The sequence below is a fragment of the Ascaphus truei genome, unplaced genomic scaffold (assembly GCF_040206685.1).
Source record: "Ascaphus truei isolate aAscTru1 unplaced genomic scaffold, aAscTru1.hap1 HAP1_SCAFFOLD_2963, whole genome shotgun sequence".
Lineage (NCBI taxonomy): Eukaryota > Metazoa > Chordata > Amphibia > Anura > Ascaphidae > Ascaphus > Ascaphus truei.
Genome location: NW_027455926.1, coordinates 1,236 through 27,562, shown reverse-complemented (window position 1 = coordinate 27,562; position 26,327 = coordinate 1,236). Strand labels below are relative to the sequence as shown.

The window sequence follows — 26,327 nt, the reverse complement described above, 5'->3', positions numbered from 1 at the left end:
CCTGAGTGAGGTTACACACAGGGGCCAGAGCCTGAGCGAGGTCACACACAGGGGCAGAGCCTGAGCGAGGTCACACACGGGCAGAGCCTGAGCGAGGTCACACACGGGCAGAGCCTGAGCGAGGTCACACACGGGCAGAGCCTGAGTGAGGTTACACACAGGGGCAGAGCCTGAGCGAGGTCACACACAGGGCAGAGCCTGAGCCAGGTCACACACAGGGGCAGAGCCTGAGTGAGGTCACACACAGGGGCAGAGCCTGAGCGAGGTCACACACAGGGGCAGAGCCTGAGCGAGGTCACACACAGGGGCAGAGCCTGAGCCAGGTCCACACAGGGGCAGAGCCTGAGCCAGGTCACACACACGGGCAGAGCCTGAGCGAGGTCACACACAGGGGCAGAGCCTGAGCGAGTCACACAAAGGGGCAGAGCCTGAGCGAGGTCACACACAGGGGCAGAGCCGGAGCGAGGTCACACAGGGGCAGAGCCTGAGCGGGGTCACACACAGGGGCAGAGCCTGAGCGAGGTCACACAAAGGGGCAGAGCTGAGCGAGGTCACACACAGGGGCAGAGCCGGAGCGAGGTCACACAGGGGCAGAGCCGGAGCGAGGTCACACACGGGCAGAGCCTGAGCGAGGTCACACAGGGGCAGAGCCGGAGCGAGGTCACACAGGGGCAGAGCCGGAGCGAGGTCACACACAGGGGCAGAGCCGGAGCGAAGTCACACTGCCTCCCCCCCCACCCCTCACCTTAGTAAGATGACTTTGCCTGCGCTCCCACGGTCAGATCTGGGAGTCCGTCCTGAGTCAGGTCCATATTCCCGCTCACCGACACTCCAAAGAACATAATCCCCTCACTGACCCAAATGCCTGGGATCCGCTGTCAGTGAGAGACTCAGGTGAGGGGGAGAGGGGCTCGGGGGAGAGGGGCTCGGGGAGAGGGAGAGAGGGGCTCGGGTGAGAGGGAGAGAGGGGCTCGGGGGAGAGGGGCTCGGGGGAGAGGGGCTCGGGGGAGAGGGGCTCGGGGGAGAGGGGCTCGGGGGAGAGGGGCTCGGGGGAGAGAGGTGAGGGGGAGGGAGAGAGGGGCTCGGGTGAGAGGGGCTCGGGAGAGAGGGACTCAGGGGAGAGGGGAGAGGGGCGGGTGAGATAGAGGTCCTCGGGTGAGATAGAGGGGCTCGGTGTCATGGGAGAGGGGGTTTGGCCCTGTATTGAAGGGGTTACACCCCATTTGGCCACACCCTGCTCTCACGTGGGAGGCAGGGGGTTAACTGGACTGCGGTCCAGTAGTGTGTTTTTACCCTGCTTCAGCACCCAAATGTGTATTCCCCTGGAAATATGTATTGTTCCCATTCAGTGTCTGCACCAACACATACACTGGGATCTATGCGGGAAGGAAAGGGTTAATGTTAATTCTGTATTTATGGCCCTTTGTCCCTTTTCCCGCCTTTGCAGTCTCCATTTTGCAGCTTCTCCATAGGCCGCCATTGAAGCCCCATGCAAGTCAATGGGAATTTCAGTGGTTTGGGCCTGATATCATAGAAGACCTGCAGGTGGCGCCCGAGAGGAGGAGCGGCGGTTCCCCATTTAAAGTCAATGGCGCAATGTGTTTCAATGGGGATTCCTCGATGCCGACCTCCGGAGACGAGCTGGCAGCCCGCCAGCCCGCAAAACCGCAAGAGCGGAAACCCTTTAAAAAAAGAGCTTTGATCAATCCCCGGTCAAGTTCACGTGCAATTGCGTGGGAAACTTAGGTTCTAGGGCACCCCGGAATAAAGTTATTTTTGCCCCTAGATCCTAGGACCCCCCTCACTCGATCCCCACAGGGGCCGACGGTCAATGACCCCGGGAAAGGGTCGCGCCAGACCGGAGGGTCCTACCATTGAATCCTATGGCGGCGCCGGCTCATGCATTTCCTATGGCGGCGCCGGCCATTGATTCCAATGGGGGAAAAGCCGCGTGTTTAAAACGGCTAAGTGAAAAGAAGGTAAAACTGTAGCCCCGGAACTCCGGTTCTGCGGAGACTAGAGAGCCAGGATTTGGCCAGCAGATAGTCATAGCATCGGCTTGATTGCATGACAAATCCTGAACCTCTCTGATCAGCAGAGCGGAGTCGGGATGATTATTGAATTGTGTGATTCTGCCATTGACTTCAATGGCGGAGAAATGTATCTTGGTTAAAAAGGCATTTAAACCCATTTTCTGTAACTCCGTTCGGTGGGTCCTAGCGAGCTGAAACTTGGCCACAATGGAGAGTACCCTCCGGCATTAGGGTCGGGCAAGTTCTGGTCCGCTCGGCCCAACCGAACGGATTATTTTGATATAACCATGATTGTCAGAAATATTGTATTTTGTATCTGGCATAAAAGCCAAGGAGAAGATATGGGCTCTGTAATATGCTAAAGGGTCAGGGTGCGACAAATGGTCTACAATGGGCCCCTAGTCAAAGACTCTCCCCCACCCTGCATGTGAATGCCAGTGCTAAGGAGAACAATCCCTGGGTACTTGTGCAAAGTATTGTGTGTCACACCTTTAACAAAGGCTATTATGGGCCAGTGATCAGTCAGCAGACCCAAAGACGCCTTTGCTTTAGTGTGTTGAAATCCCATGTTAAGGTATAGGACTCAAACCCTATATAAATGAGGGTCAGCCCTATGTCCAGTGTTATTCATTGTGACTTCGTTTTGTATCCTGAATGAATTGCCAGTCCCGTTCCTGATTGCTTCATTTCCCAAACCCTACGTAAGTGTTCATATCTTGTGCGTTAATTGTATAATTCTGTGTGTTCTCCTTCTTTAAGGAATAAACTTTCTTTATTATATCTTAGTTCAACCCAGTGAAGTATTTTTTGTGTGTATATTATAACCCTGTCCGACGCTACCGTCACACTCGGGTGAGGGTGAGAGGGGCTCGGGTTGAGGGAGAGAGGGGCTCAGGGGAGGGAGAGAGGGGCTTGAGTGAGAGGGGCTCGGGAGAGAGGGGCTCGGGGGAGAGGGGCTCGGGAGAGGGGCTCGGGTGAGGGATAGAGGGGCTCGGGGTGAGGGATAGAGGGGCTCGGCTGAGAGGGGCTCGGGAGAGGGGGGCTCGGGTGAGAGAGGCTCGGGTGAGGGAGAGAGGGGCTCGGGAGAGAGGGGCACGGTGAGGGAGAGATGGCTCGGGAGAGAGGGGCTCGGGTGAGGAGAGAGGGGCTCGGGTGAGAGAGAGAGGGGCTCGGGTGAGAGAGAGGGGCAAGGGAGAGAGGGGCTCGGGAGAGGGAGAGAGGGGCTCGGGAGAGAGGGGCTCGGGTGAGAGGGGCTTGGGTGAGGGAGAGAGGGGCTCGGGTGAGGGGCTCGGGAGAGAGGGGAGAGGGCTCGGTTGAGAGGGGCTCGGGTGAGGGAGAGGGGCTCGAGTGAGGGAGAGAGGGGCTCGGGTGAGGGAGAGAGGGGCTCGGGTGAGGAAGAGGGGCTCGGGAGAGGGGCTCGGGTGAGAGGGGCTCGGAGAGAGGGGAGAAGGCTCGGGAGAGGGGCTCGGTTGAGGGAGAGAGGGCTCGAGAGGGGTTCGGGTGAGGGAGAGAGGGGCTCGGGGAAGAGGGGCTCGGGAAGAGGGGCTCGGGGGAGAGGGGCTCGGGTGAGGGTGAGAGGGGCTCGGGAGAGAGGGGCTCGGGAGAGAGGGGCTCGGGAGAGAGGGGCTCGGAGAGAGGGAGAGAGGGATCGGGTGAGGGAGAGAGGGGGGAGAGAGGGGCTCGGGTGAGGGGCTAGGGAGAGAGGGGCTCGGGTGAGGGGCTAGGGAGAGAGGGGCTCGGGTGAGGGAGAGAGGGGCTTGGGAGAGGGGCTCGGAGAGAGGGAGAGAGGGGATCGGGTGAGAGGGGCTCGGGGGGAGAGGGGCTCGGGGGAGAGGGGCTCGGGGGAGAGGGGCTCGGGTGAGGGGCTCGGGGGAGAGGGGCTCAGGGGAGAGGGGCTCGGGTGAGGGGCTCGGGGGAGAGGGGCTCGGGGGAGGGAGAGAGGGGCTCGAGGGAGAGGGGCTCGGGTGAGAGGGGCTCGGGTGAGATGGGCTCGGGTGAGAGGGTCAAGTGAGAGAGGGGCTCGGGTGAGGGAGAGAGGGGCTCGGGTGAGATGGGCTCGGGTGAGAGGGTCAAGTGAGAGAGGGGCTCGGGTGAGATGGGCTCGGGTGAGGGGGGCACGGGAGGGAGGGGCTCGGGTGAGGGAGAGAGGGGCTCGGGTGGTTCTGATGACTGGGCCCTGATGGGAGGATTCTGGTTCTGGTGACTGGGCTCTGATGGGAGGATTCTGGATCTGATGACTGGGCCCTGATTGGAGGGTTCCTGTTCTGATGACTGGGCCCTGATTGGAGGGTTCTGGTTCTGATGACTGGGCCCTGATTGGAGGGTTCTGGTTCTGATGACTGGGCCCTGATTGGAGGGTTCTGATGACTGGACTCTGATGGGAGATATCTGGTTCTGATGACTGGGCCCTAATGGGAGGGTTCTGGTTCTGATGACTAGGCCCAGGTGGGAGGTCCCTGGTTCTGATGACTGGGCCCTGCTGGGAGGTTCTGATGACTGGGCCCTGATGGGAGGTTCTGGTGAATGGGCCCTGATGGGAGGTTCTGGTGAATGGGCCCTGATGGGAAGGTCCTGGTTCTGATGACAGGTAGAGGGATCCCTCACGCTCTCACCTGGATGTAGGAAGCTCTGAAGCTCCCCCCCTGCCCTGAGAAGATGTACAGGGCCCCCATGTTCTGGTCCTCACAAGGGGCCCCCACGGCCAGGTCAGGGATCTGGTCACCGGTCAGGTCCGGCAGGAGGGAGATGGCAGAACCAAAATGTCCAAAGGGCTGATTGACGTCCCCTTGCAGAGTGTCCGGGCATGAGAGGGCGACCGGTGACTCGACCCCGTCTGGTGACTCCAAGATCTGGAAACCATAGAGCCCTGATAATTATAACGGACTCGTTACAACTTCAACCTCACTAACTAGCGGCTCATTCGTTACGCAAAGTCACCAGCCAACAGCTCCACCAATGTGCGCTTACTAAGGGCGTCTGCACACGCCGGATACCTGTGCGCTTACTAAGGGGTCTGCACACGCCGGATACCTGTGCGCTTACTAAGGGCGTCTGCACACGTCGGATACCTGTGCGCTTACTAAGGGCGTCTGCACACGCCGGATACCTGTGCGCTTACTAAGGGGTCTGCACACGCCGGATACCTGTGCGCTTACTAAGGCGTCTGCACACGCCGGATACCTGTGCGCTTACTAAGGGGTCTGCACACGCCGGATACCTGTGCACTTACTAAGGCGTCTGCACACGTCGGATACCTGTGCGCTTACTAAGGGCGTCTGCACACGCCGGATACCTGTGCGCTTACTAAGGGGTCTGCACACGCCGGATACCTGTGCGCTTACTAAGGGCGTCTGCACACGTCGGATACCTGTGCGCTTACTAAGGCGTCTGCACACGTCGGATACCTGTGCGCTTACTAAGGGCGTCTGCACACGCCGGATACCTGTGCGCTTACTAAGGTGTCTGTACACGCCGGATACCTGTGCGCTTACTAAGGCGTCTGCACACGTCGGATACCTGTGCGCTTACTAAGGGGTCTGCACACGCCGGATACCTGTGCGCTTACTAAGGGCGTCTGTACACGTCGGATACCTGTGCGCTTACTAAGGGCGTCTGCTCACGTCGGATACCTGTGCGGCTTACTAAGGGGTCTGCACACGCCGGATACCTGTGCGCTTACTAAGGGCGTCTGCACACGTCGGATACCTGTGCGCTTACTAAGGCGTCTGCACACGTCGGATACCTGTGCGCTTACTAAGGGGTCTGCACACGCCGGATACCTGTGCGCTTACTAAGGGCGTCTGTACACGTCGGATACCTGTGCGCTTACTAAGGGGTCTGTACACGTCGGATACCTGTGCGCTTACTAAGGCGTCTGCACACGTCGGATACCTGTGCGCTTACTAAGGGCGTCTGCACACGCCGGATACCTGTGCGCTTACTAAGGTGTCTGTACACGCCGGATACCTGTGCGCTTACTAAGGTGTCTGTACACGTCGGATACCTGTGCGCTTACTAAGGGGTCTGCACACGTCGGATACCTGTGCGCTTACTAAGGGCGTCTGTACACGTCGGATACCTGTGCGCTTACTAAGGCGTCTGCTCACGTCGGATACCTGTGCGCTTACTAAGGGGTCTGCACACGCCGGATACCTGTGCGCTTACTAAGGGCGTCTGTACACGTCGGATACCTGTGCGCTTACTAAGGGCGTCTGTACACGTCGGATACCTGTGCGCTTACTAAGGCGTCTGCACACGTCGGATACCTGTGCGCTTACTAAGGGCGTCTGTACACGTCGGATACCTGTGCGCTTACTAAGGCGTCTGCTCACGTCGGATACCTGTGCGCTTACTAAGGGCGTCTATACACGCCGGATACCTGTGCGCTTACTAAGGGGTCTGCACACGCCGGATACCTGTGCGCTTACTAAGGGCGTCTGTACACGTCGGATACCTGTGCGCTTACTAAGGCGTCTGCACACGTCGGATACCTGTGCGCTTACTAAGGGCATCTGCACACGTCTGATACCTGTGCGCTTACTAAGGCGTCTGCACACGTCGGATACCTGTGCGCTTACTAAGGGCGTCTGCACACGCCGGATACCTGTGCGCTTACTAAGGCGTCTGCTCACGTCGGATACCTGTGCGCTTACTAAGGGCGTCTGTACACACCAGATACCTGTGCGCTTACTAAGGCGTCTGCATACGTCGGATACCTGTACGCTTACTAAGGCGTCTGCACATGTCGGATACCTGTGCGCTTACTAAGGCGTCTGCATACGTCGGATACCTGTACGCTTACTAAGGCGTCTGCACATGTCGAATACCTGTGCGCTTACTAAGGGCGTCTGTACACACCGGATACCTGTGCGCTTACTAAGGGCGTCTGTACACACCAGATACCTGTGCGCTTACTAAGGCGTCTGCACACATCGGATACCTGTGTGCTTACTAAGGGCGTCTATACACGTCGGATACCTGTGCGCTTACTAATGGCGTCTGAACACACCGGATACCTGTGCGCTTACTAAGTGCGTCTGTACACGTCGGATACCTGTGCGCGTACTAAGGGCGTCTGTACACATCGGATACCTGTGCGCTTACTAAGGCATCTGTACACACCGGATACCTGTGCGCTTACTAAGTGCGTCTATACACGTCGGATACCTGTGCGCTTACTAAGGGCGCCTATACACGTCGGATACCTGTGCGCTTACTAAGTGCGTCTGTACACGTCGGATACCTGTGCGCTTACTAAGGGCGTCTGTACACACCGGATACCTGTGCGCTTACAAAGGCATCTGTACACACCGGATACCTGTGCGCTAACTAAGGGCGTATATACACGTCGGATACCTGTGCGCTTACTAAGGGCGCCTATACACGTCGGATACCTGTGCGCTTACTAAGTGTGACTGTACACGTCGGATACCTGTGCGCTTACTAAGGGCGTCTGTACACACCGGATACCTGTGCGCTTACTAAGGCATCTGTACACACCGGATACCTGTGCGCTAACTAAGGGCGTATATACACGTCGGATACCTGTGCGCTTACTAAGGCGTCTGTACACGTCGGATACCTGTGCGCTTACTAAGTGCGTCTGTACACGTCGGATACCTGTGCGCTTACTAAGGGCGTCTGTACACACCGGATACCTGTGCGCTAACTAAGGGCGTATATACACGTCGGATACCTGTGCACTTACTAAGGGCGTCTGTACACACCGGATACCTGTGCGCTTACTAAGGGCATCTGTACACGTCGGATACCTGTGCGCTTACTAAGGCATCTGCACACGTCGGATACCTGTGCGCTTACTAAGGGCGTCTGTACATGACGGATACCTGTGCGCTAACTAAGGGCGTCTGTACACACCGGAAACCTGTGCGCTTACAAAGGGCGTCTGTACACACCGGATACCTGTGCACTTACTAAGGGCGCCTATACATGTCGGATACCTGTGTGCTTACTAAGGGCGCTGTAACAGGGGACTTATCCCTGTTCACAAATGTGCCTCTAATCCAGCAGTGTGGTGGTTAACTGCTGGTAGGCAATTAACTAACCCCACCTACCTGATTGCTTAGAAAAGCCTGTCTTGTGAGACAGGAAGTGACTCCTTAGCTCACTTGTGAGCTGACCTTTGGAGATAGAGCAGTGGTTCTTGAGTCTCCCAGGAGAGACTGACCAAGAGAACACAGACCTCTGGAGCTGACAAATAAGACTTCTAAACCTGGATGCTGACATTTTCTGTGCACACACGGGTGCGGTTCCAGGAGGGCAGAGAAGCTTCCCCTACAGCAGCTAACAGATGAGACTTTCATTCTTAAGAGACTTCTTATATTTGCTTATTACATGCTATGTGTTTGGGGCTGGGAGAAGTGCTTAACTAACGGAGATGTGAATTAATTGCATACTATTTCACTAGAAATACTCCCAAGTGAATAGAAGCTTTGTGCCCCCCCCTGTGTTTGGATGATTTCCTGATAAAAAGGAAAAGGCACAATAAAGCCTGGGGAGGGCTGGCAGTGTGAGAGCAGAGAACATGTAACTTTCCCTGGGGAGGGCTGGCAGTGTGAGAGCAGAGAACGTGTAACTTTCCCTGGGGAGGGCTGGCAGTGTGAGAGCAGAGAACATGTAACTTTCCCTGGGGAGGGCTGGCAGTGTGAGAGCAGAGAACATGTAACTTTCCCTGGGGAGGGCTGGCAGTGTGAGAGCAGAGAACATGTAACTTTCCATGGGGAGGGCTGGCAGTGTGAGAGCAGAGAACATGTAACTTTCCCTGGGGAGGGCTGGCAGTGTGAGAGCAGAGAACATGTAACTTTCCCTGGGGAGGGCTGGCAGTGTGAGAGCAGAGAACATGTAACTTTCCCTGGGGAGGGCTGGCAGTGTGAGAGCAGAGAACATGTAACATTCCCTGGGGAGGGCTGGCAGTGTGAGAGCAGAGAACATGTAACTTTCCCTGGGGAGGGCAGGCAGTGTGAGAGCAGAGAACATGTAACTTTCCCTGGGGAGAGCTGGCAGTGTGAGAGCAGAGAACATGTAACTTTCCCTGGGGAGGGCAGGCAGTGTGAGAGCAGAGAACATGTAACTTTCCCTGGGGAGGGCTGGCAGTGTGAGAGCAGAGAACATGTAACTTTCCCTGGGGAGGGCTGGCAGTGTGAGAGCAGAGAACATGTAACTTTCCCTGGGGAGGGCAGGCAGTGTGAGAGCAGAGAACATGTAACTTTCCCTGGGGAGAGCTGGCAGTGTGAGAGCAGAGAACATGTAACTTTCCCTGGGGAGGGCTGGCAGTGTGAGAGCAGAGAACATGTAACTTTCCCTGGGGAGGGCTGGCAGTGTGAGAGCAGAGAACGTGTAACTTTCCCTGGGGAGGGCTGGCAGTGTGAGAGCAGAGAACATGTAACTTTCCCTGGGGAGGGCAGGCAGTGTGAGAGCAGAGAACATGTAACTTTCCCTGGGGAGGGCAGGCAGTGTGAGAGCAGAGAACATGTAACTTTCCCTGGGGAGGGCAGGCAGTGTGAGAGCAGAGAACATGTAACTTTCCCTGGGGAGGGCTGGCAGTGTGAGAGCAGAGAACATGTAACTTTCCCTGGGGAGGGCTGGCAGTGTGAGAGCAGAGAACATGTAACTTTCCCTGGGGAGGGCTGGCAGTGTGAGAGCAGAGAACATGTAACTTTCCCTGGGGAGGGCTGGCAGTGTGAGAGCAGAGAACATGTAACTTTCCCTGAGGAGGGCAGGCAGTGTGAGAGCAGAGAACATGTAACTTTCCCTGGGGAGGGCTGGCAGTGTGAGAGCAGAGAACATGTAACTTTCCCTGGGGAGGGCAGGCAGTGTGAGAGCAGAGAACATGTAACTTTCCCTGGGGAGAGCAGGCAGTGTGAGAGCAGAGAACATGTAACTTTCCCTGGGGAGAGCAGGCAGTGTGAGAGCAGAGAACATGTAACTTTCCCTGGGGAGAGCAGGCAGTGTGAGAGCAGAGAACATGTAACTTTCCCTGGGGAGAGCTGGCAGTGTGAGAGCAGAGAACATGTAACTTTCCCTGGGGAGGGCTGGCAGTGTGAGAGCAGAGAACATGTAACTTTCCCTGGGGAGAGCTGGCAGTGTGAGAGCAGAGAACACGCAACTTTCCCTGGGGAGAGCTGGCAGTGTGAGAGCAGAGAACATGTAACTTTCCCTGGGGAGGGCTGGCAGTGTGAGAGCAGAGAACATGTAACTTTCCCTGGGGAGAGCTGGCAGTGTGAGAGCAGAGAACACGTAACTTTCCCTGGGGAGGGCTGGCAGTGTGAGAGCAGAGAACATGTAACTTTCCCTGGGGAGAGCTGGCAGTGTGAGAGCAGAGAACATGTAACTTTCCCTGGGGAGGGCTGGCAGTGTGAGAGCAGAGAACACGTAACTTTCCCTGGGGAGGGCTGGCAGTGTGAGAGCAGAGAACATGTAACTTTCCCTGGGGAGAGCAGGCAGTGTGAGAGCAGAGAACATGTAACTTTCCCTGGGGAGGGCTGGCAGTGTGAGAGCAGAGAACATGTAACTTTCCCTGGGGAGGGCTGGCAGTGTGAGAGCAGAGAACATGTAACTTTCCCTGGGGAGAGCAGGCAGTGTGAGAGCAGAGAACATGTAACTTTCCCTGGGGAGGGCTAGCAGTGTGAGAGCAGAGAACATGTAACTTTCCCTGGGGAGGGCTGGCAGTGTGAGAGCAGAGAACATGTAACTTTCCCTGGGGAGGGCTGGCAGTGTGAGAGCAGAGAACATGTAACTTTCCCTGGGGAGAGCTGGCAGTGTGAGAGCAGAGAACACGTAACTTTCCCTGGGGAGAGCAGGCAGTGTGAGAGCAGAGAACATGTAACTTTCCCTGGGGAGGGCTGGCAGTGTGAGAGCAGAGAACATGTAACTTTCCCTGGGGAGGGCTAGCAGTGTGAGAGCAGAGAACATGTAACTTTCCCTGGGGAGGGCTGGCAGTGTGAGAGCAGAGAACATGTAACTTTCCCTGGGGAGGGCTGGCAGTGTGAGAGCAGAGAACATGTAACTTTCCTTGGGGAGGGCTGGCAGTGTGAGAGCAGAGAACATGTAACTTTCCCTGGGGAGAGCTGGCAGTGTGAGAGCAGAGAACATGTAACTTTCCCTGGGGAGAGCAGGCAGTGTGAGAGCAGAGAACATGTAACTTTCCCTGGGGAGGGCTGGCAGTGTGAGAGCAGAGAACATGTAACTTTCCCTGGGGAGGGCTGGCAGTGTGAGAGCAGAGAACATGTAACTTTCCCTGGGGAGGGCTGGCAGTGTGAGAGCAGAGAACACGTAACTTTCCCTGGGGAGGGCTGGCAGTGTGAGAGCAGAGAACACGTAACTTTCCCTGGGGAGGGCTGGCAGTGTGAGAGCAGAGAACATGTAACTTTCCCTGGGGAGGGCTGGCAGTGTGAGAGCAGAGAACATGTATCTTTCCCTGGGGAGGGCTGGCAGTGTGAGAGCAGAGAACATGTAACATTCCCTGGGGAGGGCTGGCAGTGTGAGAGCAGAGAACATGTAACTTTCCCTGAGGAGGGCAGGCAGTGTGAGAGCAGAGAACATGTAACTTTCCCTGGGGAGGGCAGGCAGTGTGAGAGCAGAGAACATGTAACTTTCCCTGGGGAGGGCAGGCAGTGTGAGAGCAGAGAACATGTAACTTTCCCTGGGGAGAGCAGGCAGTGTGAGAGCAGAGAACATGTAACTTTCCCTGGGGAGAGCAGGCAGTGTGAGAGCAGAGAACATGTAACTTTCCCTGGGTAGGGCAGGCAGTGTGAGAGCAGAGAACATGTAACTTTCCCTGGGGAGGGCTGGCAGTGTGAGAGCAGAGAACATGTAACTTTCCCTGGGGAGGGCTGGCAGTGTGAGAGCAGAGAACATGTAACTTTCCCTGGGGAGAGCTGGCAGTGTGAGAGCAGAGAACACGCAACTTTCCCTGGGGAGAGCTGGCAGTGTGAGAGCAGAGAACATGTAACTTTCCCTGGGGAGGGCTGGCAGTGTGAGAGCAGAGAACATGTAACTTTCCCTGGGGAGGGCTGGCAGTGTGAGAGCAGAGAACACGTAACTTTCCCTGGGGAGGGCTGGCAGTGTGAGAGCAGAGAACATGTAACTTTCCCTGGGGAGAGCTGGCAGTGTGAGAGCAGAGAACATGTAACTTTCCCTGGGGAGGGCTGGCAGTGTGAGAGCAGAGAACATGTAACTTTCCCTGGGGAGGGCAGGCAGTGTGAGAGCAGAGAACATGTAACTTTCCCTGGGGAGGGCTGGCAGTGTGAGAGCAGAGAACATGTAACTTTCCCTGGGGAGGGCAGGCAGTGTGAGAGCAGAGAACATGTAACTTTCCCTGGGGAGAGCAGGCAGTATGAGAGCAGAGAACATGTAACTTTCCCTGGGGAGGGCAGGCAGTGTGAGAGCAGAGAACACGTAACTTTCCCTGGGGAGGGCTGGCAGTGTGAGAGCAGAGAACATGTAACTTTCCCTGGGGAGGGCAGGCAGTGTGAGAGCAGAGAACATGTAACTTTCCCTGGGGAGGGCTGGCAGTGTGAGAGCAGAGAACATGTAACTTTCCCTGGGGAGGGCTGGCAGTGTGAGAGCAGAGAACATGTAACTTTCCCTGGGGAGGGCTGGCAGTGTGAGAGCAGAGAACATGTAACTTTCCCTGGGGAGAGCAGGCAGTGTGAGAGCAGAGAACATGTAACTTTCCCTGGGGAGGGCTAGCAGTGTGAGAGCAGAGAACATGTAACTTTCCCTGGGGAGGGCTGGCAGTGTGAGAGCAGAGAACATGTAACTTTCCCTGGGGAGGGCTGGCAGTGTGAGAGCAGAGAACATGTAACTTTCCCTGGGGAGGGCTGGCAGTGTGAGAGCAGAGAACATGTAACTTTCCCTGGGGAGGGCAGGCAGTGTGAGAGCAGAGAACATGTAACATTCCCTGGGGAGGGCAGGCAGTGTGAGAGCAGAGAACATGTAACTTTCCCTGGGGAGGGCTGGCAGTGTGAGAGCAGAGAACACGGAACTTTCCCTGGGGAGGGCTGGCAGTGTGAGAGCAGAGAACATGTAACTTTCCCTGGGGAGGGCTGGCAGTGTGAGAGCAGAGAACATGTAACTTTCCCTGGGGAGGGCTGGCAGTGTGAGAGCAGAGAACATGTAACTTTCCCTGGGGAGGGCTGGCAGTGTGAGAGCAGAGAACATGTAACTTTCCCTGGGGAGGGCTGGCAGTGTGAGAGCAGAGAACATGTAACTTTCCCTGGGGAGGGCTGGCAGTGTGAGAGCAGAGAACATGTAACATTCCCTGGGGAGGGCTGGCAGTGTGAGAGCAGAGAACATGTAACTTTCCCTGGGGAGGGCAGGCAGTGTGAGAGCAGAGAACATGTAACTTTCCATGGGGAGGGCTGGCAGTGTGAGAGCAGAGAACATGTAACTTTCCCTGGGGAGGGCTGGCAGTGTGAGAGTAGAGAACATGTAACTTTCTCTGGGGAGGGCAGGCAGTGTGAGAGCAGAGAACATGTAACTTTCCCTGGGGAGAGCAGGCAGTGTGAGAGCAGAGAACATGTAACTTTCCCTGGGGAGGGCAGGCAGTGTGAGAGCAGAGAACACGTAACTTTCCCTGGGGAGGGCTGGCAGTGTGAGAGCAGAGAACATGTAACTTTCCCTGGGGAGGGCTGGCAGTGTGAGAGCAGAGAACACGTAACTTTCCCTGGGGAGGGCAGGCAGTGTGAGAGCAGAGAACACGTAACTTTCCCTGGGGAGGGCTGGCAGTGTGTGAGCAGAGAACATGTAACTTTCCCTGGGGAGGGCAGGCAGTGTGAGAGCAGAGAACATGTAACTTTCCCTGGGGAGGGCTGGAAGTGGGAGAGCAGAGAACATGTAACTTTCCCTGGGGAGGGCTGGCAGTGTGAGAGCAGAGAACATGTAACTTTCCCTGGGGAGAGCAGGCAGTGTGAGAGCAGAGAACATGTAACTTTCCCTGGGGAGAGCTGGCAGTGTGAGAGCAGAGAACATGTAACTTTCCCTGGGGAGAGCTGGCAGTGTGAGAGCAGAGAACACGTAACTTTCCCTGGGGAGGGCTGGTAGTGTGAGAGCAGAGAACATGTAACTTTCCCTGGGGAGGGCTGGCAGTGTGAGAGCAGAGAACATGTAACTTTCCCAGAGGAGGGCAGGCAGTGTGAGAGCAGAGAACATGTAACTTTCCCTGGGGAGGGCTGGCAGTGTGAGAGCAGAGAACATGTAACTTTCCCTGGGGAGGGCTGGCAGTGTGAGAGCAGAGAACATGTAACTTTCCCTGGGGAGGGCTGGCAGTGTGAGAGCAGAGAACATGTAACTTTCCCTGGGGAGGGCTGGCAGTGTGAGAGCAGAGAACATGTAACTTTCCCTGGGGAGGGCAGGCAGTGTGAGAGCAGAGAACATGTAACTTTCCCTGGGGAGGGCTGGCAGTGTGAGAGCAGAGAACATGTAACTTTCCCTGGGGAGGGCTGGCAGTGTGAGAGCAGAGAACATGTAACTTTCCCTGGGGAGGGCTGGCAGTGTGAGAGCAGAGAACATGTAACTTTCCCTGGGGAGAGCTGGCAGTGTGAGAGCAGAGAACATGTAACTTTCCCTGGGGAGGGCTGGCAGTGTGAGAGCAGAGAACATGTAACTTTCCCTGGGGAGAGCTGGCAGTGTGAGAGCAGAGAACACGTAACTTTCCCTGGGGAGAGCTGGCAGTGTGAGAGCAGAGAACACGTAACTTTCCCTGGGGAGGGCTGGCAGTGTGAGAGCAGAGAACATGTAACTTTCCCTGGGGAGGGCTGGCAGTGTGAGAGCAGAGAACATGTAACTTTCCCTGGGGAGGGCAGGCAGTGTGAGAGCAGAGAACATGTAACATTCCCTGGGGAGGGCTGGCAGTGTGAGAGCAGAGAACATGTAACTTTCCCTGGGGAGGGCTGGCAGTGTGAGAGCAGAGAACATGTAACTTTCCCTGGGGAGAGCAGGCAGTGTGAGAGCAGAGAACATGTAACTTTCCCTGGGGAGGGCAGGCAGTGTGAGAGCAGAGAACATGTAACTTTCCCTGGGGAGGGCAGGCAGTGTGAGAGCAGAGAACATGTAACTTTCCCTGGGGAGGGCTGGCAGTGTGAGAGCAGAGAACATGTAACATTCCCTGGGGAGAGCTGGCAGTGTGAGAGCAGAGAACATGTAACTTTCCCTGGGGAGAGCAGGCAGTGTGAGAGCAGAGAACATGTAACTTTCCCTGGGGAGGGCTGGCAGTGTGAGAGCAGAGAACATGTAACTTTCCCTGGGGAGGGCTGGCAGTGTGAGAGCAGAGAACATGTAACTTTCCCTGGGGAGGGCAGGCAGTGTGAGAGCAGAGAACATGTAACTTTCCCTGGGGAGGGCTGGCAGTGTGAGAGCAGAGAACATGTAACTTTCCCTGGGGAGGGCTGGCAGTGTGAGAGCAGAGAACATGTAACTTTCCCTGGGGAGAGCTGGCAGTGTGAGAGCAGAGAACATGTAACTTTCCCTGGGGAGAGCAGGCAGTGTGAGAGCAGAGAACATGTAACTTTCCCTGGGGAGGGCTGGCAGTGTGAGAGCAGAGAACATGTAACTTTCCCTGGGGAGGGCAGGCAGTGTGAGAGCAGAGAACATGTAACTTTCCCTGGGGAGGGCTGGCAGTGTGAGAGCAGAGAACATGTAACTTTCCCTGGGGAGGGCAGGCAGTGTGAGAGCAGAGAACATGTAACTTTCCCTGGGGAGGGCAGGCAGTGTGAGAGCAGAGAACACGTAACTTTCCCTGGGGAGAGCAGGCAGTGTGAGAGCAGAGAACACGTAACTTTCCCTGGGGAGGGCTGGCAGTGTGAGAGCAGAGAACATGTAACTTTCCCTGGGGAGGGCTGGCAGTGTGAGAGCAGAGAACATGTAACTTTCCCTGGGGAGGGCAGGCAGTGTGAGAGCAGAGAACATGTAACTTTCCCTGGGGAGGGCAGGCAGTGTGAGAGCAGAGAACACGTAACTTTCCCTGGGGAGAGCAGGCAGTGTGAGAGCAGAGAACACGTAACTTTCCCTGGGGAGGGCTGGCAGTGTGAGAGCAGAGAACATGTAACTTTCCCTGGGGAGGGCAGGCAGTGTGAGAGCAGAGAACATGTAACTTTCCCTGGGGAGGGCAGGCAGTGTGAGAGCAGAGAACATGTAACTTTCCCTGGGGAGGGCAGGCAGTGTGAGAGCAGAGAACATGTAACTTTCCCTGGGGAGGGCTGGCAGTGTGAGAGCAGAGAACATGTAACTTTCCCTGGGGAGGGCTGGCAGTGTGAGAGCAGAGAACATGTAACTTTCCCTGGGGAGGGCTGGCAGTGTGAGAGCAGAGAACATGTAACTTTCCCTGGGGAGGGCTGGCAGTGTGAGAGCAGAGAACATGTAACTTTCCCTGGGGAGGGCTGGCAGTGTGAGAGCAGAGAACATGTAACTTTCCCTGGGGAGGGCAGGCAGTGTGAGAGCAGAGAACACGTAACTTTCCCTGGGGAGAGCAGGCAGTGTGAGAGCAGAGAACATGTAACTTTCCCTGGGGAGGGCAGGCAGTGTGAGAGCAGAGAACATGAGGGGACTGGCTGTGCGCCTGAGAGGTGCCGCCGTGGCAGCGGCCGCTTTGCCACCACGCGTTTGCCGGAGGGGACTGGCTGTGCGCCTGAGAGGTGCCGCCGTGGCAGCCGGCCGCTTTGCCACCACGCGTTTGCCGGAGGGGACTGGCTGTGCGCCTGAGAGGTGCCGCCGTGGCAGCCGGCCGCTTTGCCACCGCGCGTTTGCCGGAGGGGACTGGCTGTGCGCCTGAGAGGTGCCGCCGTGGCAGCGGCCGCTTTGCCACCACGCGTTTGCTGGAGGGGACTGGCTGTGCGCCTGAGAGGTGCCGCCGTGGCAGCGGCCGCTTTGCCACCACGCGTTTGCCGGAGGGGACTGGCTGTGCGCCTGAGAGGTGCCGCCGTGGCAGCCGGCCGCTTTGCCACCACGCGTTTGCCGGAGGGGACTGGCTGTGCGCCTGAGAGGTGCCGCCGTGGCAGCGGCCGCTTTGCACCGCGCGTTTGCCGGAGGGGACTGGCTGTGCGCCTGAGAGGTGCCGCCGTGGCAGCGGCCGCTTTGCCACCGCGCGTTTGCCGGAGGGGACTGTCCGTTGCGCGCAGGAGGATTGTCCGATTGTTATTCTTATTTTGGGCGATCTCTTTGCCGATCGCCGCCAGGAGGTTATTCTCGTCCCTTAGTTGAGTTGACTCATCATCGCGATCACTGAACACCCTAGGCCAGGCCTGCACAACTTCAGTCCTCGAGGGCGGCAAACAGGCCAGGTTTTCAGGATATCCCCACTTCAGCACAGCTGGCTCAATTAGTGGCTCAGTATGACGCTTAGCGGCCACCTCCAGTCCTCCGGGGCCACCAACAGGTGAGGTGTAAAGCATATCCCTTCTTCAGCACAGGAGGCTCAGTCTTAGCCACCTGTGCTGAAGCAGGGATCTCTGAGAAACCTGACCTGTTGGTGGCCCTTGAGGACTGGAGGTGGCCGCCTCTGGTCTCCTGGGAGAGATTACGTGTCACAGATATGGATCCTTTTCTGTTCTAGTATCCAAGTAATTACTGAATATAAGGTACCCATTACTCATGGTCATTAAACCCTCAGTTCGGAAGGAGCGGCCCACCACTCAGTCATTCATTATTAACTCGTTAGACATCGTTAGTTGGCCTGACCATTCCTCTGGGTCATTAGTCCCATCCCCAGTGCAGACACCCCATTAATAAACCCCAGCTGGCGACTCACCGTTTTGGGGAGGGGGCAGAGGTACACACGTCCACCGGGGGCGTCAGGAGTGTAATACATGGGGGCCCCGACCAGAAGCAGGACCCTGGAGAGGTCAGGGGTCATATTCACAGCACACAGCACCGAGCCGAAGTAAGATCCGATCTGAAAAGGGAGGGACGTCCTCAGCATGACACAGAAATGGACTCGCTGTCTGTGTCACCTTCTCCCCCCGGGTGGTGACCCCTGTCTCAGTATCACCTTCTCCCCCGGGTGGTGACCCCTGTCTCAGTGTCACCTTCTCCCCCCTGGTGCTGGCCCCTGTCTCAGTGTTACCTTCTCCCCCCGGGTGCTGGCCCCTGTCTCAGTGTCACCTTCTCCGCCTGGTGGTGACCCCTGTCTTATTGTCACCCTCTCCCCCGGGTGCTGGCCCCTGTCTTATTGTCACCTTCTCCCCCTGGTGGTGACCCCTGTCTTATTGTCACCCTCTCCCCCGGGTGCTGGCCCCTGTCTCAGTGTCACCTTCTCCCCCCGGGTGGTGACTCCCTGTCTTATTGTCACCCTCTCCCCCGGGTGCTGGCCCCTGTCTCAGTGTCACCTTCTCCCCCCGGGTGGTGACTCCCTGTCTTATTGTCACCCTCTCCCCCGGGTGCTGGCCCCTGTCTTAGTGTCACTGTAGAGGGAGATGGGGTTGGCCCAGTATTAAAGTGGTTGCACCCCATATGGCCATCCCCTGACCTCCCCAGAGAGACAAGGGGTTAACTGGACTGCGGTCCAGGGATGAGGTTTGCACCTTGTTGTACCTTGAAAATTTATGTTCCCCTGTTCCCATGTTTCATTATAAGCATGTATTTTAATGTTTTAAAGTGCATTGCTGTATCTCCAATTCTGGAGGTCGCAGAGAGTTCATATTTGGCCAATATGTGGAGTCACTGTAGGCATTAAAAACTTTTATTTTGGATCTGTTCTGAAAATGCAGACGCCATTTGCTAGGCTAATAAGTCATGAAGGGCAGACGGCTGAGAAGCCTAAGCACGGTGATCAAAAAGTTACTGCCTTGATTGTTACCCAATGTCTAGGGATTAAGTATTAGTCAATCAACAAACTCTGCCAGTCTAATTGTTACCTGAGGGCATGGGTCAGTCTGTTAGTCTGTGTCTCCACATTAGAGAGTGAATACAGATAATTGTTCACCAATAGGCTGTGTTCAATGTTAAGAATAGGGTTGCACAGGTATATAAACTGTGTCAACCCTACAGTTTTTAGTTGTGCTACTGATACCACCTGGAATGTCACAGGATTGATGGAGAATTGCTAGCGGATACTTCTCCATTCCCCAACCCTAAGTAAGTGTTATCTTCTTGTCTGTTAATTGTACTATATTGCTGTGTTCACCTTTTTTAAGGAATAAATATATTTTATTATATCTAAGCCTCGTTCAGTTCAACCCAGATATTTGGTGTTCATTATATCTTGTCATAAGCTACCGTGACAGTCACCTTCTCCCCTGGTGCTGGCCCCTGTCTCAGTGTCACCTTCTCCCTTGGTGGTGACCCCTGTCTCTGTGTCACCTTCTCCCCCCTGGTGCTGGCCCCTGTCTCAGTGTCACCCTCTCCCCCCTGGTGGTGACCCCCTGTCTCAGTGTCACCTTCTCCCCCGGGGGCTGGCCCCTGTCTCTGTGTCACCTTCTCCCCTCTGGTGTTGGCCCCTGTCTCAGTGTCACCTTCTCCCCCCGGGTGCTGGCCCCTGTCTCAGTGTCACCTTCTCCCCCCGGGTGCTGACCCCTGTCTCAGTGTCACCTTCTCCCCCCTGGTGTTGGCCCCTGTCTCAGTGTCACCTTCTCCCCCCTGGTGCTGGCCCCTGTCTCAATGTCACCTTCTCCCCCCTGGTGTTGGCCCCTGTCTCAGTGTCACCCTCTCCCCCCTGGTGGTGACCCCCTGTCTCAGTGTCACCTTCTCCCCCGGGGGGCTGGCCCCTGTCTCTGTGTCACCATCTCCCCCCTGGTGTTGGCCCCTGTCTCAGTGTCACCTTCTCCCCCCTGGTGCTGGCCCCTGTCTCAATGTCACCTTCTCCCCCCGGGTGGTGACCCCTGTCTCAGTGTCACCTTCTCCCCCCTGGTGGTGACCCCCTGTCTCAGTGTCACCTTCTCCCCCGGGGGCTGGCCCCTGTCTCTGTATCACCTTCTCCCCCCTGGTGTTGGCCCCTGTCTCAGTGTCACCTTCTCCCCCCGGTGCTGGCCCCTGTCTCAGTGTCACCTTCTCCCCCCCGGGTGCTGGCCCCTGTCTCAGTGTCACCTTCTCCCCCCGGATGGTGACCCCTGTATCAGTGTCACCTTCTCCCCCCTGGTGTTGGCCCCTGTCTCAGTGTCACCTTCTCCCCCCTGGTGCTGGCCCCTGTCTCACTGTCACCCTCTCCCCCCTGGTGGTGACCCCCTGTCTCAGTGTCACCTTCTCCCCCGTTGGCTGGCCCCTGTCTCTGTGTCACCTTCTCCCCCCTGGTGTTGGCCCATGTCTCAGTGTCACCTTCTCCCCCCGGGTGGTGACCCCTGTCTCAGTGTCACCTTCTCCCCCCGGGTGGTGACCCCTGTCTCAGTATCACCTTCTCCCCCGGGTGGTGACCCCTGTCTCAGTGTCACCTTCTCCCCCCTGGTGCTGGCCCCTGTCTCAGTGTCACCTTCTCCCCCCTGGTGCTGGCCCCTGTCTCTGTGTCACCTTCTCCCCTGGTGCTGGCCCCTGTCTCAGTGTCACCTTCTCCCCCAGGGTGCTGGCCCCTGTCTCAGTGTCACCTTCTCCCCCCGGGTGCTGGCCCCTGTCTCTGTGTCACCTTCTCCCCCTGGTGCTGGCCCCTGTCTCTGTGTCACCTTCTCCCCCCTGGTGCTGGCCCCTGTCTCTGTGTCACCTTCTCCCCCCTGGTGGTGACCCCTGTCTCTGTGTCACCTTCTCCCCCTGGTGCTGGCCCCTGTCTCTGTGTCACCTTCTCCCCCCTGGTGCTGGCCTTGTCTCCGTGTCACCTTCTCCCCCTTGGTGGTGACCCCTGTTTCAGTGTCACCTTCTCCCCCTGGTGCTGACCCCTGTCTCAGTGTCACCTTCTCCACCCTGGTGCTGGCCCCTGTCTCAGTGTCACCTTCTCCCCCCTGGTGTTGGCCCTGTTTCAGTGTCACCTTCTCCCCCTGGTGATGGCCCCTGTCTCTGTGTCACCTTCTCCCCCTGGTGCTGGCCCCTGTCTCAGTGTCACCTTCTCCCCCCTGGTGCTGGCCCCTGTCTCAGTGTCACCTTCTCCCGCCGGGTGGTGACCCCTGTCTCAGTGTCACCTTCTCCCCTGGTGCTGACACATGTCTCTGTGTCACCTTCTCCCCCCGGGTGGTGACCCCTGTCTCTGTGTCACCTTCTCCCCTGGTGCTGGCCCCTGTCTCAGTGTCACCTTCTCCCCCCCGGGTGCTGGCCCCTGTTTCAGTGTCACCTTCTCCCCCTGGTGCTGGCCCCTGACTCTGTGTCACCTTCTCCCCCTGGTGCTGGCCCCTGTCTCTGTGTCACCCTCTCCCCCCTGGTGGTGACCCCTGTCTCTGTGTCACCTTCTCCCCCCTGGTGGTGACCCCTGTCTCTGTGTCACCTTCTCCCCCCTGGTGCTGGCCCCTGTCTCAGTGTCACCTTCTCCCCCCGGGTGGTGACCCCTGTCTCAGTGTCACCTTCTCCCCCGGGTGGTGACCCCTGTCTCAGTATCACCTTCTCCCCCGGGTGGTGACCCCTGTCTCAGTGTCACCTTCTCCCCCCCTGGTGCTGGGCCCCTGTCTCAGTGTCACCTTCTCCCCCCTGGTGCTGGCCCCTGTCTCTGTGTCACCTTCTCCCCCCTGGTGGTGACCCCTGTCTCTGTGTCACCTTCTCCCCCTGGTGCTGGCCCCTGTCTCTGTGTCACCTTCTCCCCCCTGGTGCTGGCCTTGTCTCTGTGTCACCTTCTCCCCCCTTGGTGGTGACCCCTGTTTCAGTGTCACCTTCTCCCCCTGGTGATGGCCCCTGTCTCTGTGTCACCTTCTCCCCCTTGTGCTGGCCCCTGTCTCAGTGTCACCTTCTCCCCCCTGGTGCTGGCCCCTGTCTCAGTGTCACCTTCTCCCCCCGGGTGGGTGACCCCTGTCTCAGTGTCACCTTCTCCCCTGGTGCTGGCACATGTCTCTGTGTCACCTTCTCCCCCCGGGGTGGTGACCCCTGTCTCTGTGTCACCTTCTCCCCTGGTGCTGGCCCCTGTCTCAGTGTCACCTTCTCCCCCCCGGGTGCTGGCCCCTGTCTCTGTGTCACCTTCTCCCCCCGGGTGCTGGCCCCTGTCTCTGTGTCACCTTCTCCCCCTGGTGCTGGCCCCTGTCTCTGTGTCACCCTCTCCCCCCTGGTGGTGACCCCTGTCTCTGTGTCACCTTCTCCCCCCTGGTGGTGACCCCTGTCTCTGTGTCACCTTCTCCCCCCTGGTGCTGGCCCCTGTCTCTGTGTCACCTTCTCCCCCCGGGTGCTGGCCCCTGTCTCAGTGTCACCTTCTCCCCCTGGTGCTGGCCCCTGTCTCTGTGTCACCTTCTCCCCCCGGGTGCTGGCCCCTGTCTCTGTGTCACCTTCTCCCCCTGGTGCTGGCCCCTGTCTCTGTGTCACCTTCTCCCCCCTGGTGCTGGCCCCTGTCTCTGTGTCACCTTCTCCCCCCTGGTGCTGGCCCCTGTCTCAGTGTCACCTTCTCCCCCCGGGTGCTGGCCCCTGTCTCAGTATCACCTTCTCCCCCCTGGTGCTGGCCCCTGTCTCAGTGTCACCTTCTCCCCCTGGTGTTGGCCCCTGTCTCAATGTCACCTTCTCCCCCCTGGTGCTGGCCCCTGTCTCAATGTCACCTTCTCCCCCCCTGGTGCTGGCCCCTGTCTCAATGTCACCTTCTCCCCCCTGGTGCTGGCCCCTGTCTCAATGTCACCTTCTCCCCCCTGGTGCTGGCCCCTGTCTCAGCATCACCCTCTCCCCCCGGGTGCTGGCCCCTGTCTCATTGTCACCTTCTCCCCCCTGGTGCTGGCCCCTGTCTCAGTATCACCCTCTCCCCCCGGGTGCTGGCCCCTGTCTCTGTGTCACCTTCTCCCCCTGGTGGTGACCCCTGTCTCAGTGTCACCTTCTCCCCCCCGGGTGCTGGCCCCTGTCTCAGTGTCACCTTCTCCCCCTGGTGTTGGCCCCCTGTCTCAATGTCACCTTCTCCCCCCTGGTGCTGGCCCCTGTCTCAATGTCACCTTCTCCCCCCTGGTGCTGGCCCCTGTCTCAATGTCACCTTCTCCCCCCTGGTGCTGGCCCCTGTCTCAATGTCACCTTCTCCCCCCTGGTGCTGGCCCCTGTCTCAATGTCACCTTCTCCCCCCTGGTGCTGGCCCCTGTCTCAGTATCACCTTCTCCCCCCTGGTGCTGGCCCCTGTCTCAATGTCACCTTCTCCCCCCTGGTGCTGGCCCCTGTCTCAGTGTCACCGTCTCCCCCCTTGGTGGTGACCCCTGTCTCAGTGTCACCTTCTCCCCCCTGGTGCTGGCCCCTGTCTCTGTGTCACCTTCTCCCCCCCTGGTGCTGGCCCCTGTCTCAGTGTCACCTTCTCCCCCCGGGTGCTGGCCCCTGTCTCAGTGTCACCTTCTCCCCCTGGTGCTGGCCCCTGTCTCAGTGTCACCTTCTCCCCCCCCGGGTGCTGGCCCCTGTCTCAGTGTCACCTTCTCCCCCCTGGTGCTGGCGCCTGTCTCAGTGTCACCTTCTCCCCCCTGGTGCTGGCCCCTGTCTCAGTGTCACCTTCTCCCCCTGGTGCTGGCCCCTGTCTCAGTGTCACCTTCTCCCCCCGGGTGCTGGCCCCTGTCTCATTGTCACCTTCTCCCCCGGGTGCTGGCCCCTGTCTCTGTGTCACCTTCTCCCCCTGGTGCTGGCCCCTGTCTCAGTGTCACCTTCTCCCCCTGGTGCTGGCCCCTGTCTCAGTGTCACCATCTCCCTTGGGTGCTGGCCCCTGTCTCAGTGTCACCTTCTCCCCCTGGTGTTGGCCCCTGTCTCAGTGTCACCTTCTCCCCCTGGTGCTGGCCCCTGTCTCAGTGTCACCTTCTCCCCCTGGTGCTGGCCCCTGTCTCAGTGTCACCTTCTCCCCCTGGTGCTGGCCCCTGTCTCTGTGTCACCTTCTCCCCTGGTTCTGGCCCCTGTGTCAGTGTCACCTTCTCCCCCCCGGGTGCTGGCCCCTGTCTCTGTGTCCACCTTCTCCCCCCGGGTGCTGGTCCCTGTCTCAGTGTCACCTTCTCCCCCCGGGTGGTGACCCCTGTCTCAGTGTCACCTTCTCCCCCTGGTGCTGGCCCCCTGTCTCTGTGTCACCTTCTCCCCCGGGTGCTGGCCCCTGTCTCAGTGTCACCTTCTCCCCCTGGTGTTGGCCCCTGTCTCTGTGTCACCTTCTCCCCCTGGTGCTGGCCCCTGTCTCTGTGTCACCTTCTCCCCCCGGGTGCTGGCCCCTGTCTCTGTGTCACCTTCTCCCCCTGGTGCTGGCCCCTGTCTCTGTGTGACCTTCTCCCCCCTGGTGCTGGCCCCTGTCTCAGTGTCACCTTCTCCCCCCGGGTGCTGGCCCCTGTCTCAGTGTCACCTTCTCCCCCCTGGTGCTGGCCCCTGTCTCTGTGTCACCTTCTCCCCCCTGGTGCTGGCCCCTGTCTCAATGTCACCTTCTCCCCCCTGGTGCTGGCCCCTGTCTCTGTGTCACCTTCTCCCCCCTGGTGCTGGCCCCTGTCTCTGTGTCACCTTCTCCCCCCTGGTGCTGGCCCCTGTCTCAGTGTCACCTTCTCCCCCCTTGGTGGTGACCCCTGTCTCAGTGTCACCTTCTCCCCCTTGGTGGTGACCCCTGTGTCTGTCACCTTCTCCCAGTGGCCCCTGTCACCTCCCCCCTGGCGGTGGCCCATGTCACCTTCCCCCCCGGCGGTGGCCCGTGTCACCTTCTCCCCAGTGACCCCTTGCGGTGGCCCGTGGCCCCTCCCCCCCAGCGGTGGCCCGTCACCTTCCCCCCCGGCGGTGGCCCGTGTCACCTTCTCCCCAGTGACCCCTTGCGGTGGCCCGTGGCCCCTCCCCCCCAGCGGTGGCCCGTCACCTCCCCAGTGACCCCTGGCGGTGGCCCCCGTGTCACCTTCTCCCCGGTGGCCGTGGCTCTCTGGCGCCAGGCTGAGGTAGTTGGATGTCTGGTGAAGATCAGGACTCTCCCCGTGTGCTGGTATCTCGGAGCTCCGACAGCCACCGCGTCCCGCGCCACCCGCTGCAGCGCATACCCTGTGGCATACCAGTCCTAGAGTGTCAGACTCTGTATTCAGACGCCCCCCACACCCAGTCCTAGAGGTGTCAGTCTCTGTATTCAGACGCCCCCACACCCAGTCCCACGCAGTCCTAGAGGTGTCAGACTCTGTATTCAGACGCCCCCACACCCAGTCCTAGAGGTGTCAGTCTCTGTATTCAGACGCCCCCACACCCAGTCCTAGAGGTGTCAGACTCTGTATTCAGACGCCCCCACACCCAGTCCTAGAGGTGTCAGTCTCTGTATTCAGACGCCCCCACACCCAGTCCTAGAGGTGTCAGACTCTGTATTCAGACGCCCCCCACACCCAGTCCTAGAGATGTCAGACTCTGTATTCAGACGCCCCCCACACCCAGTCCCACGCAGTCCTAGAGGTGTCAGACTCTGTATTCAGACGCCCCCCACACACCCTGTCCCACGCAGTCCTAGAGGTGTCAGACTCTGTATTCAGACGCCCCCCACACCCTGGCCCCCCCAGTCCTAGAGGTGTCAGACTCTGTATTCAGACGCCCCCCACACCCTGGCCCCCCCAGTCCTAGAGGTGTCAGACTCTGTATTCAGACGCCCCCCACACCCAGTCCCACGCAGTCCTAGAGGTGTCAGACTCTGTATTCAGACGCCCCCACACCCTGTCCCACGCAGTCCTAGAGGTGTCAGTCTCTGTATTCAGACGCCCCCACACCCAGTCCTAGAGGTGTCAGACTCTGTATTCAGACGCCCCCACACCCAGTCCTAGAGGTGTCAGACTCTGTATTCAGACGCCCCCACACCCAGTCCTAGAGGTGTCAGTCTCTGTATTCAGACGCCCCCACACCCAGTCCTAGAGGTGTCAGTCTCTGTATTCAGACGCCCCCACACCCAGTCCTAGAGGTGTCAGTCTCTGTATTCAGACGCCCCCACACCCAGTCCTAGAGGTGTCAGACTCTGTATTCAGACGCCCGCCACACCCTGGCCCCCCCAGTCCTAGAGGTGTCAGACTCCTGTATTCAGACGCCCCCACACCCTGTCCCCACGCAGTCCTAGAGGTGTCAGACTCTGTATTCAGACGCCCCCCACACCCAGTCCCACGCAGTCCTAGAGGTGTCAGACTCTGTATTCAGACGCCCCCACACCCTGTCCCACGCAGTCCTAGAGGTGTCAGACTCTGTATTCAGACGCCCCCCCACACCCTGTCCCACGCAGTACTAGAGGTGTCAGACTCTGTATTCAGACGCCCCCCACACCCAGTCCTAGAGGTGTCAGACTCTGTATTCAGACGCCCCCCA

At 58.3% G+C, this 26,327-nt stretch overlaps 1 protein-coding gene across 1 annotated transcript; it reads right to left on the bottom strand.

Moving 5' to 3' along the window:
• Positions 1-746: 746 nt before the first annotated feature.
• On the bottom strand, positions 747-25,040 carry LOC142483107 (integrin alpha-X-like; the record flags this gene model as incomplete). Its single annotated transcript, XM_075583188.1, has 4 exons — positions 747-875; positions 4,646-4,882; positions 17,797-17,940; positions 24,901-25,040. Coding segments are annotated over 4 exons (650 nt in total), but the record flags the coding sequence as incomplete, so codon positions are not given.
• Positions 25,041-26,327: the final 1,287 nt, after the last annotated feature.